General features: G+C 39.4%; 1 protein-coding gene across 3 annotated transcripts in view; it reads right to left on the bottom strand.

The window, feature by feature from the left end:
* Window positions 1-16,213, bottom strand: part of ndel1b (nudE neurodevelopment protein 1-like 1b) — a 58,193-nt gene that overhangs the window by 20,106 nt on the left and 21,874 nt on the right. For all 3 annotated transcript variants that reach the window (XM_068058044.1, XM_068058042.1, XM_068058043.1), the window contains exons 3-4: window positions 5,912-6,065; window positions 1,744-1,892 (exon numbers count right to left, since the gene is read on the bottom strand). In XM_068058044.1, coding sequence (XP_067914145.1) covers window positions 1,744-1,892; window positions 5,912-6,065 — 303 coding nt within the window. The remainder of the gene's footprint in view (window positions 1-1,743; window positions 1,893-5,911; window positions 6,066-16,213) is intronic.

The raw sequence follows: 16,213 nt of genomic DNA, 5'->3' as shown, positions 1-16,213 counted from the left end.
ACTGATACCAGGCTAACTGGTCTGTAGTTCCCTGTTTTCTCTCTTCCTCCTTTCCTTGAATAACAGTGTTACATTTGCTAACTTCCAATCCACTAGGACCATTCTAGAGTTTTTGGAATTTTGGAAAATCACAACCAGCGCATCTATTCTCTCTGCAGCTACCTTTTTTAGAATCCGAGGATCTAGGCCATCAGGTCCTAGGGATTGCCAGCTTTTGATTCCTTAAGTTTCTATAATACTTTTTCTCTGCTGATATTAATTACTTTAAGTTCCTCATTCTTATTAGCCCCATGGCTATCTTCTATTTCTGGAGTGCAATTTGTGTCTTCTACTGTGGAGGTAGACAAAATATTTGTTCAACATAGAACATTACAGCGCAGTACAGGCCCTTCGGCCCTCGATGTTCTCTGCCATTTCCTCATTCCCCATGATAATTTCTCCTGTCTCTGCTTCTAAGGGACCAATGTCAATCATGTCAATGGGTGTAGAGAGGTAGAGAAGAATGAAGAGGCACAGAGGATGTAATTTATGACTTTGATTAGGGCTGTTTCAGTGACGTGCGGGACGGACACCTGATTAGAGCAGTTCAAACATGGGAGTTCTGGGAAAGATGGGCTCAGGGAGGTGACAATGCGTTCAAGGAATTGAAGGAAAAGGAAAGATGGAAATAAGCTGGTAACTTTCAAGAACAGATGGGGCAAGGGTGGCTATGAGGAGGAGGTAAAAATGGCATATTTATGGGGCAGTACATGAGGAGAGAAAACTATTGACAATATCAGCTAGTATGGAGATGAGGAAGGGAATTTAGAGGATCAGCAGTGGGAATAGGATTGAGAGATCAGGAGATTAGTTTTCTGAACAAGAGGAGCTCAGAAAAGCCATAAAGAGAGAGAGACGAAAACGAGAAAAGATGCAGGCTCAAGGCTCAGGCTTGGGGGAAGCTCGGCTTGGTGGGCAAGGGGAAGAAAGCGATGTGGCAAAGGCAGCTAATCAGATAGTCTTGTTCTTATTGACAAAGTAGTTCATGAGCTCCTTGCACTTGTCATTTAAGAATTTGAACCAAAAATAACGATTTTTTTTACCTAATCTCTTCCTGAGATGGCTATGACCTAGACATTATACACAGTTTATCTTGCAATTATTGTTTAAATATACTGTGATTAATGACTTTAGTGAATTTTAGTTCAAAACGACGAATGTCTCAATGTCTTCTGAAGGATTATTTTCCCATGTGGGACTTCTACTTGTCTCTTTTTTCGGTCTCTCTCTCTCACCACTTTCTTTTCCTCTATTTCTTTTTCTGTATCTAATTTGACCCTAATTCATCCTATTTCCTTCTTCGTCGCTCGCTGTGTTCTTTCCCTATCCTTTGCGTCCATTGGGCACGACATTCATGAGGTCCCAGATACAACACTGTACCATTATTGCTTCGACGTTCCAGCAATTTGCGTGCGATCTGAACAGTGAGGCAAAAAGCCCAATTATCACTTACTGCAACATGCAGAAATTTCTGGTCCAACTTCTTTTGGTGCAACAAAGTGAAGGTAATAGTTTTGTATTATTTCTATACTGCAACACAATGCTCCTGCAATGATTAAAAAAGGTTCCCCTGGTGCAGATACGGAATCATAGGCATAAGACTAGACTTCCTTGGAGTTTTAAACAGTACTATAACCAAATGATCAAAACTAAATAAATAGTTTTCTTTGTGCAAAATAATGCCAGAGGAAACGAAATTCTTACCTTTTGGCTCTTTCTAAATCATCATTTGCCTGCTCCAATTCTCTTACATACTTATGCAGTTGATCTTTGATACCCCTCGTTTGACCTAAGTCGTCTTCTAGCATAGATATCTGTTTACAACTCTGTGCATATTGTTGTTCAAGTTTTTCCTAAAAGTAAATAGTAAAAAAAGAAAATCCTAGTATTTTGAATTAACATTTTGATTTTTTAAAATCTGGACACTATTTTTGATCCTACGATATGGAATTTCCATGAGAATGTTGCTTCATCTCCCCACACCTGATATGTGCAAGACAATCTGAAGGGTAAATGTCTACTTTTTTTTTTCTGTCTGCAAGAATTCAAAATGAAATAAGTTTGGTCTCAACCCTACAACATACAACTGGCAGTACATTGGCAGTCTCAAGACAGGCTATTTTGGATGGCTGGTAGAAATCTTATTCCGGTGCAGTAGGGCAAAATGCTACATTCTCTATCAATCATCTTTGAAAGAAAAATTCAACAAAAGTGAAATGAATTGTTAACAAAATGAAAGCCCGTGGTGGTGGCAGCATGGATACAAATTTGGCCACGAGATAGAAAGCAGAGAGTAGTAGTGAATGCTTGTTTTTCAGTCTGGAGGGAGGTACACAGTGCAATTTTACCCAGGGGTCAGTATTAGGACCACTTCTCTTTTTGATATATATTAATTATCTGGGCTTGGGTATACATTACATAATTTCAAAGTTTGCAGAAGAAACAAAAATTGGAAATGTAGAAAGCAATGAGACGGATAGTAACAGACTTCAGGACGACATAGACTGATGAAATGGTAGACACATGGCAGATGTTACCTGGTTTGGATAGGCTTAGGACCTTGTTTATTATTTGTGAATATTGTAACGTTTTGAAATTCAATTAACAATGCACAGACAGGACTTAATTTAAATTGCCTTGCACAAAACAGATGCGAGGACATAAAGCAACATTCTCGTGGAAGAGTGAAGTGACATATTTTGGGAAGAGGAGGAGACAATATGAACTAAATGGTACAATTTTTAAAAGGTGTGCAGGAACAGAGAAATTTGAGGGTGTATGTACACAAATGCCAGCAGGATAAATATGTGGGTACGGTAGCATAGTGGCTGTGTTACTGGACTCGTAATCCTGAGGCATGATTTCAAATCCCGCCATGACAGCTGGGGAATTTAAATTCAGTTAATTAATGAAAACTGAAATAAAAAGCCAGTATCAGTAATGGTGACCATGAAACTACCACATTGTTGTAAAAACCCATCTGGTTCACTAATGCCCTTTAGGGAAGAAAATTCAACAAGGTAGCTCACCACCACCTTTTCAAGGGCAATCAGGGATGGGCAATAAATACCAGTGATGTAATGAATGAAAAAATTGAGAAGGCTGCCAAAAAAAATACAAGATCCAGAGCTTTATTAATAGAGGAAGAGAGTACAAAAGCAAGGAGGTTATGCTAAGCCTTTATTTAAAAAAAACTGGCTAGGCCTCAGCTGGAGTAGTGTGCTCAATTCTGGGCACCACACTTCAGGAAGGATGTCAAGGCTTTGGAGAGGGTGCAGAAAACATTTACTAAAATGGTAGTAGGGATGAGAGATTTCAGTTACGTGGACAGACTGGAGAATCTGGGTGTTGCTCTTGAAGCAGAGAAGGTTAAGAGGAGATCTGTCTGAATGTTCAAAATTATGATCTTGATAGAGAAAATAAAGAGAAACTGTTTTCCAGTGGCAGATGGGTCAGTAACCAGAGGTCACAGATTTAAGGTGATGGGGCAAAGAATCATAGGCGGCAGGAGGAAACTTTTTTTGTTAAGAGTGAGTTGTTGTGATCTAGAATCTACTACAATGTACTACCTGAATGAGTGATGGAAGCAGATTCAAAAGCAGCAAAAAGAATTTGATAAATACTTAAAAGGGGGAAAAAAATACAGCTATGGAGAAAGAGCAGGGGAGTGGGATTAATTGGATCGCTCTAGCAAAGAGCTGGCACAGGTACGAGGGACCAAACGGCCTCCTTCTGTGTTGCATCATTCTATGCTTTGCTGAATAAAACAGGACAACAATGTTTTATAATCACTAGCAGTAACTGTTGCACAGCATTCAATGTGGTCAGTGTCTAAAACTGCACCATTCGCAAAAGACATTGGTCAACTGTGCGGTCAGCACGAAGCAAGGACACTCGCCACTGACCACAAAGCAAGTCTCGCTGAGGAATCAAGCAAACTCTCTGACAAAAATTTCACCTCTAGCGGAATTCCCAGCAAGCTGCAGTGATGTCATGAAGCTGTCCAAGCAGTCAATCTCAATAAAGGATTTTCACAGATGTGCAAAGAGGAAACAAAAAGCAGTAAAATAAAATCAAAATCTAATTTTCTTTTAGCTAGAGCAAATTAAATGATTGGGACATACTCAAATATTCCGAAAAAATTTTTAAAAGCTTAAAAAATCAACTAATTAATTGTTTAATAGCATTCCACGATTATTTAAGAGCCAATTCTGTTGTTTATCAAATTTGATCAATCACATTTCTGTTAAAGACACAGTTACACATGATCGAACATGGTGCAACTCTTCATGGGGTTTCGAACAGCTGAAATTCTCACTGATTTCAATGACTGACAACTCAGGGGATGGCGCAGCCTGTGTCAGAGCCCTCAGTGATAGGCCACAACTTCAGGACTACTGCCCCAATCTGCGCATGCTTGATATTCTGAAGCTGTGGTCAGTTTCAAAGGGTAGTAATGGCGAACACTAATAGTTCGCCATCAGCACTACACCCCTTTCCTCCTACCTCCCCACAAAATCCGATCCATTGTGAAATAAGATTCTGCATTGTGAATAAGGAGGAACGCCTTAATATTTTGGTTCATATCACATTTCAAAATGCAATACAAATGCGGCTTAAGGCAGTTAGAAGACATGTATGTTGCAGAAAACTCTTTTGTCGAGTATTTTCCACTTAAGTAGAACACATGAAGTTGCTTTACGAACATGCAGAATCACATTTACATGAACAACTTTCTGTAATGAAAGGTTTCATGCTTGGAGGATACATTCCAATCTATTTGCACATTTTAGCACAATAAAAACTTAATTTAATTAAACTACAAGTTTTAAAATAGAACTGATTTTTAAAAATTTTCAGTATTTGGAGTATAATCCTGAAGCATGCAAGATCTTGGTTTGCATTCAAAATTCTACAGACAAGCTCCCTAGACTGTCCATGTTAATAGGGTACGTTGCAAAGTGGAAGTCAGGTAACTGTCTACAAGGAGGGACTCTAGATCATTCTTGTACACCTCCTGGCAGGCTATTCAAAACAGATGCTAGGCATCCACAAACAAGATGTCTAACAGCTTGGACAAGAATAGTGCAAAGCGTGGTGAGAGGGAAATGTTTTTGGATAGAGCAAAAATGAGCACATGTTCTTCCCCCTTTCAATCCAATTACCTGTAGTATAGTTCTTTCATTTATCACTTCCAACATTGGGGGAACTGTCATGAGTGCGGCCTACAGTGGGTTTTGCTGATTCAGTAGCTCCAACATGTTCTGCACAAACGGCACGGAGTGGGAAGTGATATCCAATAAGGAGTGTGATCAAGCAAGCAGCATGACTGCAGAAAGCAGTGAGTAACCACAGCTCAAACACCAACATTCTCCACCATACGTTTAGGTAAATCATGGTATAATACAGCAGGAGAATAACAGTGCAATTTGAGGTCAACAAAAGGTGAAAGGAAATTCCCCCCAAAAAATACCTTTTGGTGAGGAGAGAACAGTGAAATTCCAGTCAAAGTGGAAATTCCAGTCAAGGTGGTGTCAAAGTGCAGAAAACAATAGAAGGGAAGACTGAAAAACAGGAAAATAACTTTTGTACATGATGCACATCAACAAAAAAAGTAACATAGGGCATACCAAGTACAATGCTTTGAAAAACACCAACTGCAGGCACTTGGTTCTTATGTCATTTATAGTAGTCCTATACTCAAAAGTAGATTTGAAAAACTATTTATTCATGTTTTGGAATCATTCTGTATGGAATGCTCAAATATTGCAACCTAGCTTCATTTTAAACGCTTATGATAGATAATAGGGTGATAAAGTAAAATAGCCTCATATTAAGTCTATTGAAAAATTCAGCTTTACAGTAATCTTACCTTTAATAATTCCAAATCCAGTTTTAGTCTTTGGTTGTCAGATACTAAATCTCTGTTTCTGTGTTCTGCTTGCACTAATTGTGCCTCCAACTCAGCTTCAAGTTCCCTGCTTCCCTCTTGGAATTCTTCTAGCTCCTCACGTGTTTCCTGAAAACTGAACAAGAGGTTCAAACAAATCACCAAAGGTTTCTGTTGCTTCATTTTTAGCAGTAAAGACTAAAAAATAAATTTCTGAATGCAACACAAAATATATCTTGGCAAAAGAATGAATGGCAGCAGCCTGAATAAATAAACTTCTGATGGGTACCTAGATCAACCCACATTTTGGTGTGGATCAATCATTACACTGGCATTTTGGATGCAATTCCCACTCTGTGACAAAGTTGAGTGATGTCATCAAGGATAGCAGTTAGGCCATATCTGGTCAAAAAGGTGCACTGCAGCAACTTGCCAAGACTTCTTCAAACCCGCAACGGCCAAGAACAACAAGGGCAGCAGGCGCATATTAACACCACCCCACCTACAAATTCCCCTCCAGGTTGCACACCATCCCAACTTGGAAAAATATCACCATTCCTTCATCGTTGCTGGGTCAAAACCCTGGAACTCCCTCCATAACAGCACTGTCGTGCACCTATACCACATGGACTGCAACAGTTCAAGGCAACAGCTCACCATCACCGTCACACGGGCAATTAGGGATGTGCAATAAATGCTGGCCTTGCCAGTGACACTCGAATCCCATGAATGAATGGGGGGAAAAAAACTTCCCATGGATATGGAGTGGAGGAGAAATTAGAGAGGATTACCATTTCACATGATTATAAATGACCAACTTATACACACTACTGAGTCAGCGGCGCTTGAGATGGCTTGGCCATGTGAGCCGCATGGAAGATGGCAGGATCCCCAAAGACACATTGTACAGCGAGCTCGCCACTGGTATCAGACCCACCGGCCGTCCATGTCTCCACTTTAAAGACATCTGCAAACGCGACATGAAGTCCTGTGACATTGATCACAAGTCGTGGGAGTCAGTTGCCAGCGATCGCCAGAGCTGGTGGGCAGCCATAAAGGCGGGGCTAAAGTGTGGCGAGTCAAAGAGACTTAGCAGTTGGCAGGAAAAAAGACAGAAGCACAAGGGGAGAGCCAACTGTGTAACAGCCCCGGCAAACAAATTTTTCTGCAGCACCCGTGGAAGAGCTTGTCACTCTAGAATTGGCCTTTATAGCCACTCCAGGCGCTGCTCCACAAACCACTGACCACCTCCAGGCACTTACCCATTGTCTCTCGAGATAAGGAGGCCAAAGAAGAAGAAATTACCAATTTTGGAAAGTGTTTGGCAGCAATTTCCTCTCAGTGAAATATCCTGCTGGCACTCGTCATCTGAGCTCAGGTAGGTAGAATAGGTGTCAGTTTAATCAGGACCCATGAAACCACTGTCCTGAAGAAACCACCTCCTCAAGAATAAGAGGGGAGAATGTTTATTTTACTTTCAGTGTGCAGTTGCTGGTTTTTACATGAACTTTTGGCACATTTCACACAAACTGCATTGGCTTGCAGAATAACTAAACCCTTCTAGATAGAGGAATATAAATAATGTTGACAGCTGCACAGAAACATTTGTATAGATTAACTCATTTTGCCTTTTCTTCCTGGTGCTTTGATCCAGAGTTAGTGAAACAATCAAGTCAAAGTGTTTAATTAAATCCTACTCTGAGATTTTACAGCAGGATTACCGCAATTTGAACATTTGAAAGAATCCCAAAGTTAAAACAAAAATCAAAAAGACTTATCCAATGGCATAGTGGAAGAATGCATCAGCTTGTGGACAGGAATTGAGATGTACAAGTCAGGAAGTTCACTAATTTAATGACAAGTTTTAGGAGTTAGATGCTCTCAGCAACAGAGGTAGCATAAGTAAAATTAGCTTTAATATTTCCAAATTAGTGCAGAAATGGAGCCAGAACTCCCATTCCTTATTGCTATGCAGTGACTCCTGCTGGAAAGTACATGTATGTGGTGTCGGGCAAGGACAAGCTAACACAACAGTCAGATTCAGCCATTATTCATGAACAAGGCTCACCAAAATAATTTCCATTTAGGCAATGTAACTGAGTGATGCCAAAACCTAGCTCCACAACATAAACTTTCAGTAGAGGGGGACAGGGAAAAATAGAAAAAGAAAATTGAGGGTGCGGAGTGTGGGGTGGTTGCTGAAATTTCCCAGGTACATAGAGAAAAAATTTAATGTGACAACACTACCCCTTTAACTCAGCACAACTTGAGGCAGAAGAACAATGCCTATCACACCATCATAGCTCCAATAATTTAGCTACAAAACAAAAAACAGGTACTCTGGTAAGGCTCATTATTAAATCAAGCTAAGGACATACAAATAGAACGGTCTCAGTTCAGCAGGATAACAGTGCACAAACCTACACTTGATTTTAGTTCAATTTTATACAAACATGTCCAGTACAACGAAAAGGTAAAAATTTTACAATTTTTGTATAAATTTATGGGAAAGAAAGCCACATATCCAAATTTGCCAATGACAAAAATAGGCAGCATTGTAAGCTGTGTAGATAGAAGCCTAAATTGCAAAGTGTTACTGTAGATTAAGTAAATGGACAAAACTGTGGCAAATGGATTTCAATGTAAGCAAAGTGAAGTCATCCGCTTGACCTAAAAAGGGTAGAATAGAGCACGTTCTAAATGGTAAAAAGCTAGAAACAGTGGAGGCCCAAAGAGACTTGGGGGTCCAGGTACACAGATTAAAATGTCATGATCAGGTACTGAAAATAATCAAAAAGGCTAATGGAATATGGTCTTTAAATCTGCAGGAGGACTAGAATACAAAGGGGTAGAAGTCATGCTACAATTATACAAAACCCTGGTCAGAATACACTTAGTGTACTGTGAGCAGCTCTGGGCACCACACCTTAGGAAAGATATATTGTCCTTGGAGGGAATGCAGTGCAGATTTACCAGAGTGATATGTGGACTCCAAGGGTTAAATTATGAGGAGAAATTACACAAACTAGGGTTGTATTCCCTGGAATTTAGAAGGTTAGGGTGATTTGATCGAAATTTTCAAGATATTAAGGGGAAGAGATAGGGTAGATTGGGAGAAACTTTTTCGGCTAGTTGGGGAGCATAGGACTAGGGGTCATAATCAAAGGATTAGAACCAGAACTTTCTGGAGTGAAATTAGGAAACAGTTCTTCACGCAAACGGTGGTAGAAGTTTGAAACTCTCTTTCACCAACAGCAATTGATGCTAGATCAATTGTTAACTTTCAAACTGAGATTGATAGATTTTTGTTAGCCAATAGTATCAAGGGATAGGTGGCAAAGGTGGATATATGGAGTTATGTTGCAGATCAGCCATAACCTCACTGAATGGCAGAACAGGCTCAGTGTTAAATGGCCTACTCCTGTTCGTATGTTCCTAAAATTACAGTAGTTGCAAATCAGTGAACCAGAGAGAATTTATTGAGCTCCTTGCCAGCTTATCCTAAACCCTGAATGAGATCAAATTTACATGGAGTTAATGCCAAGAATTTGGGAGCCAACACAGCTTTTCAAGCACATTACTTCCATCCCACCCCAGCGTAAGCATATCGGGTGTCAACATGGTTTGACAGTCCAGATGACACTAGCAGGCAGCTGGATCATCAACAATTAAGTGACCTACATGAAACAATATTCAACAAGTACTGTAACTGTCAGGGTTTACAGTCTTATGTGACAAAGCTTTTAGATGACATCTAATGATGTAATTATGACTGCTGATACCAAACAGCTATTTTGAGAGTAGTGCAAGCCAGTAGCCTGAGTTAATCTGCTAACCTCCACCTTTCTACCTTAGCTTTAGATCTCCTTGCTATGCACTGGAATCATCCTCCCAGTCACCAAATACAACTTTTATTATCCATATGATCCCTATGATAACAGTTCAGTTTCAAAATGTGTGAAAGGTTATGCTAGCCAATAACTCCTGAATCTCTCTCAAATAAAAAGATCAAAAGACAGAAGGGCAAACTCAAGTCCATTTACTCGATATTTTTCTGGCAATAAATGACACCATTGGTTCGAATAAAAGCAAAATACTGCGGATGCTGGAAATCTGAAACAAAAACAAGAAATGCTGGATTCACTCAGCAGGTCTGGCAGCATCTGTGGAAAGAGAAGCAGAGTTAACGTTTCGGGTCAGTGACCCTTCTTCGGAATGTTGTCTTTAGCTAGTTACTCATGAACACCTACAAATTGTACCCTCTTGATGACAATCTAACGAGATGGATTTGAAAATGTTATCAGGGAAAAAATAAATATTGGTATCTATTTATTAACATGTAAAACTTATCAAGCAGAAACCCAAATGATATATACTCAAACGTTAATACTGAACCATGCTCCCTTGGTTGCCACTCTTCTCCCTATTTCCATTGAGGGAGAAATGGTAACTGGTCAACTAACTTACAGACCTAAAAAAAGTGTACATATGCGCCTCTGAAACCATAACAATTTACATTTATAGACCACCTTTAAAGTATCAAAATGTCCCAAGGGGCTTAACAAGAGCAACATCAATGAAAATATTTTTGACATTAAGCCACATGAGATATCAGGTGTTATTTTATTAATTTTTTTTGAGGACTCATTTAAATTGTGGAAATGGATTCATTTTGGAAGGCTGAAGATTTCATATATGCAGGACTTTGTTTTGTTGTTGAAAGTTCACTGAAAGAACACTTGGGATGTTGTGTTTGAAAACAACCTTTACTGGATATCACATGCCTTACGATAAATAAAGAACAAAAACCTTGGTGGCTTGGGGAGAGATGTTAACAGAGAAATGAAATGTCAAGATTTATGAAGGTCGGGAGGTGGTTTCGCTTCTGAGATATTGTTTTGGTTCAGTTGGGGTGTGGACAGTGGTTTTGTAGCCTGAATAGAAACCCAGCTGATCTTTCTTGTACCTCTCTAAGAGACTCGGAGAAATCCAGTGCGTCAGCTCCTCTTTCGCTACCTCTTTTTAAAAAAAAACCTGCGAATCCAGATAACTGAAACCCCTGATGCCACATTTCTCCTGGAAAGGCTGCCAGACTATTTCCTGACATCTCCAGAATAAACTGCTTCTGAAAAGATCCTAGCAACCCATCTTCTTATACCTGGACACCAGACCAAAAGGAACAACTGACATGCTTCCATATCTTTTTTCTTCAAGAATTATCAAGTATTTGGCCAAAGTATTCTTTTTGTCTTTTTTTTTGTAAAACAGCTCTACAGGGAAAAATTCTTTACTTTTATTTAACCAGAGAGTATGTGAGGGGGTATTTAAAAAGGGAACTTTCATATTTCAATGTGTGTTAATGCTTTGCTTCTTTACTGGATAAGTCTTGTTTTATAATAAACAGATAATTTTGTTGTTTATCAAAGAAACCTGGTTGGTATATTTTATTCTGGGATAAAGAGTAGAGTATATGATTAACTGTATCAGTAACTGGGTAAACATTTAAATATATGTCGAGAACTGGAAGTAGAAAAAACAGGGCACTCCTCCCACCTCAGTCGTAACACAGGACAGATGACCAAAAGCTTGGTCAAAGAAGTAAGTTTTAAGGAGCTTTTTAAAAGGAGGAGAGTGGAGTAGACTAGCAGAGAAGTACAGTGGCAGAAGGGTTTAGGGAGGGAATGTTGGAGCTTAGCGCCAAGGCAGTTGAAAGAACAGCCACGAATTTTGGGGTAATTAAAATCTGGGACGAGCAAGGGGCCAGAATTGGAGGAATGCAGAGAGCTTGAAGGCTTGTAGGGCTGGAGGAGATTACAGAGATAGGGACATGCAAGGCCACGGAGGGATTTGAAAACAAGGATGAGGATTTTGAAACTGAGGCATTGTCGGACCAGGAGTCAGCGTAGGACAGCAAGCATAGGGGTGATGCGTGAACAAGACTTAGTGCGAATTAAGATACAAGCAGCAGACTTTTGGATGAGCACATGTTTACGAAGGATTGGAAATGGTGCGCCAGCCAGGAAAGTATTGGAATAGTCAAGTCTAGAGGTAAAAAGGGCATGGATGAGGGTTTTAGCAGATGAGCTGAGGCAGGGTCAGTCAGACGATGCTGCAGAGGTGGAGCAGGCAGTCTTGGAGATGAACCGGATATATGGTCAGAAGCTCATCTAGGGGTCAAACAACGCCAAGGGTGCAAAAGGTCTGGCTCAGCTTCAGGCAACTGCCAGTGATGGAAACGGTGGCTAGGGCTCAGTGTCTGGCGGGGAGCAAAGACAATGGCTTCAGTAATCCCAATATTTAGTTGGAGAAAATTTCAGTTCATGCAAAATTGAGCGTTAGACAGTGACAATTCAGAGACAGTAAATAATAGCTCCTGTCAAATGTGATAGTATATGTCCCCACCACAGTGTGACATTAACATTTGGCAGACTGTAAGATGTACAAGAAAACAATTTAAATTGACAACTATTGTCATTTTGCTCCTCTTTTAATACATTACATAATCTGTTTTTGGAGAAAACGATGAGACTTCAACCCCACCCCGACCCCCACAGGTTTCATGATCATCATAAAAAATAAGCAGACACATCCAATAATTCATTCAGTAATCATTAATGTTCTGTATGTAAAATCAGGAACTAAACAATCCAGAGCTAAATATTTTTATGGCGAGCCACACTATTGCATTCACAAAGCCCTATAGTTAGTGTATGTGGTTTGCTGAAATTAGGGAATTGGCAGTGGACAAAACCTTACTATATACAGCAAAAATGGAAAAACTCATGCGTCACAAATGCTCAACTGAATTACGCTGTGTTAGCTTAAGAACAGTTAAACAAAATGTTAGCACAGTTGAGTGCACAAATCATGTCTGCTATCACATGGGTTCATGTGACTTCATTACAATTAAAGCCACAGAAATGTGTCACTTTCAGTGACTTGGACAAAATGGATAGAAAATAAGGAACTATGGCTCATGTTAATTTAAAATTTCAGAAAAACAAAATGAACAGTAAAGACAGCAGACTAAGTTATTAATGTAATAGTTTACATTATTTTTTTCAATAAATATACTTGAAAAATTAATAACCTATATCAAATTTTGCAACTAGCACCTGTTTGATGGCACTTGCCTTTAGCTGAAGCATTTTACAACTTTGTAGGAATAGATTTAAACCAAGATTAAAATGAGGAGGCATGTCTCTGGACAATTCCAACATGTAAATTGTGATCAATTTTACTGATTAAATAATTATAGTAAATTAGTAATGCTGAAGTTTCTTGGAGCACCATTAATGTTAAAAAGCATCCCATGCATCACATAAAAAGAATATGATGCCAAGCAGTAACAGAAAATATAAATGACTGAAGCCACTGTTAAAAAGGTTTTGAGAAGAATTTTAAAGGCAGGACGAGTAGTAAGGTAAATAGATTTAAGGGACGAGCTTTGTAAAGTATGGCTGAAGGATCTTCCACCAATAGAGCTGCAGTAGGGTAAAACATAGAAGGACAGAGAGTTTGGAAACAGGAGACTGCAAAGGTAGGGTTGAGCAGGGCTACTGGACAAACAGTTTAATTAGGCCTTAATGTTAACCATTAATTTCTAGAAAATAAACTAACTTACTTGACAATGGTGTGATAGCTTCTCATGCAGCTCTAGGAAAGTATACACCATAAAATTCTTAAGAGGAACATTTTGTCCAGATACAGTGCAACCCCTACAATCTGTTTCCCTCTCTCTCGCGCACACATACCCCATTACGCCATAGCTACTTAAGGTTGGGTCCAGTAACTTCATATGCATCAGCTATATGGTTGTTCTGAAAATTTCGGAATGCTGTTTTGCAGCCACTAATAATGTTGCCTGCATTCAGATCTATAAACAAAGAGTAAGAGCTACATAAAAAGATTTTCATGGAAATAACCTCACAGATAGCTTCTTACATTAAACACACAAAGTTCTTGCAGTAGCAACTTGTGCTATATTTCAACTTGCGTTGACTTAAAGAGTACACGCAGTAGAACCCACTTACGGTCCAGGCCTACTGATCAACATTTTCACGAAACTGCTTTAGCAGCAAGTAATTGATCAATAGCTCTATAGGTGTTATTTCAAACTAGCTGGATTGCTCTTGCAGAGAGCAGTCATCGGGTCGACAAGCCACCAGTAAAATTCTATGATTCAATGATAGTTTAATTTGAACGTTTGTGGAAATGACTTCAAGGCTGTTGGCCTATTGTGTCTAAAAACAGTATCACCTACAATAGTCTAAAAATGGATCTTCCTGGCAGCTGGTCTTAGCAAGTCTGGCAACTTTACATTTGCTTGTAGCTGGCTGAGGTCCAAGCTTCAGATTTGGGGCATTAATTGGGTCTCGTACAATGTAAAATTAGCTTGATATCAACTGTGTTAGTGGTGAGACCTTATCCACTATTTCAGCAGTGAATTAATTACAAGGTTTTTTTTTCAAAAAACAGCAAAATTGGTCAAAGCCACCCTGATGTAGAAGCAGTCAGGAGATAGTCACAATTAAACCAACAAGATTAAGTTGAATATACATGGCAGCTCCATAACTTCAGGCATTCTAGCTAAAAATAGGGTATTCTGAAGCAAGTGACACCAAATTCAGTATCATAATTTTGTCAGTTCAACAGCAAACTTACATTATATGCCAGAATAGCAGCTTTAGAATTTTGAACTATGTTTCTAAATGCACTTCAATTCAACATTGACAAAAATATAGCATTTCCACTTAATGTCCAGTAAAATAAAATCTGATATCATTCCTATTCAAATCATGTGATTTGATCACGAGAGATTCTATGCACCAGTAGACAAAAAAGTAATCTTTACAACATTAAACTCCATCAGTACATATTATGTGGAACTGTCATGCAGGCCCCTACCTGCCAAGAATGAGGCACATATTATTTTGCCACATGAACATTAAAATGTAAAATTGCTGCTGGGAAGAAAAGAGAGCCTATCACAAGGAATTGCCAGGCCCCTCACTGTAAAGGCTTTTTTTTTGCATACTGGCAGACAGTGTTGGAACAAAGGACCCAGTCCCCGTATCTCCAATACACAGAAAACCTGGTCAGGCCAGTTTAGTCACATGATTAACTGGTTGTCTGAATTTGAACTTGCCACAGGGTGTTTGAAAGGAGAAAACGCTTTGCTTCTGGACTGAAAAGACCTCTCTCCTGTCTGCCCTCATCGCTTTCTCACAGAACTGAAGAACCACTGAAGACATATGAACCCCAAGAGAAAAAAGTCTCCGACAGTGAACAAGGTTTAAGAAGAATACTGGGCCCCAATGAAAAGCAAGACTACCTACAATCAAGGCACAGTAAAAACCCCTCTTCAGAGACTGCCTCAAACTTTTTTACTTTATTTTTCTTCTGCTCTTTTCTGTCCCTATTTGCTTGTGCGTATCGCGTATGCATGTTAGTGGGTGGTGCGGCGTGTATCCGTAGGCGTTTACTATATTAGAGTTTACGTTTTAATAGATTTCACTTTTCTTCTTTAAAGCCAAGAAAGCCAATTTATGCTCATTTCTTTGCCTTATGATTGGAAAGTGGTGAACAAGGATTCACCAAGGGGAAGCTCAAAGCACAGTGTGTTTAAAAATCAAACCCTGTTACAATAAGACCAGGTGAAGACAGTAAAAGACCATTAGACACCTTTCTCACTTGGTCGTAACATTGGTCTAATATGATCTACATCTCAGTATTTATTTCATCTGTGATCCACACTCCAATCTACAATGTTCCTGTTACGACCAGATGAGAAAGGTGTCCAATGGTCTTTTACTGTCTTCATCTGGTCTTACTGTAACAGGGTTTAATTTTAAACATGTTTTGAGATACCCCTTTGTGAATCCTTTGTTCACTGCTTTCTAATTATAAGGCAAAGAAATGAGCATAAACAGGCTTTCTTAGGTTTAAAGAAGAAAAGTGAAATTTATTAAACTTAAATTCTAATTCGGTTAACACCTACGGATACACGATGAGCCCATACTAGCATGCGTATGCGATACACACATGCAGATAGGGACAGAAAAAAGAAAAAGAAGAAATTGGAAAAGTTTGAGGCAATAGAACAAAGAACAGGTTAGCACAGGAACAGGCCATTTGGCCCTCCAAGCCTGCGCCAATCTTGATGCCTGCCTAAACTTGACCTTCTGCACTTTCAGGGCCCATATCCCTCTATTCCCTTCCTATTCATGTATTTGTCAAGATGTCTCTTAAACGTCGCTATCGTATCTGCTTCCACCACCTCCC

Source organism: Heterodontus francisci, chromosome 26 (assembly GCF_036365525.1).
Source record: "Heterodontus francisci isolate sHetFra1 chromosome 26, sHetFra1.hap1, whole genome shotgun sequence".
Taxonomy (NCBI): domain Eukaryota; kingdom Metazoa; phylum Chordata; class Chondrichthyes; order Heterodontiformes; family Heterodontidae; genus Heterodontus; species Heterodontus francisci.
The sequence above is the reverse complement of the archived record's forward strand: the minus strand, read 5'-3'. Positions and strand labels throughout refer to the sequence as shown.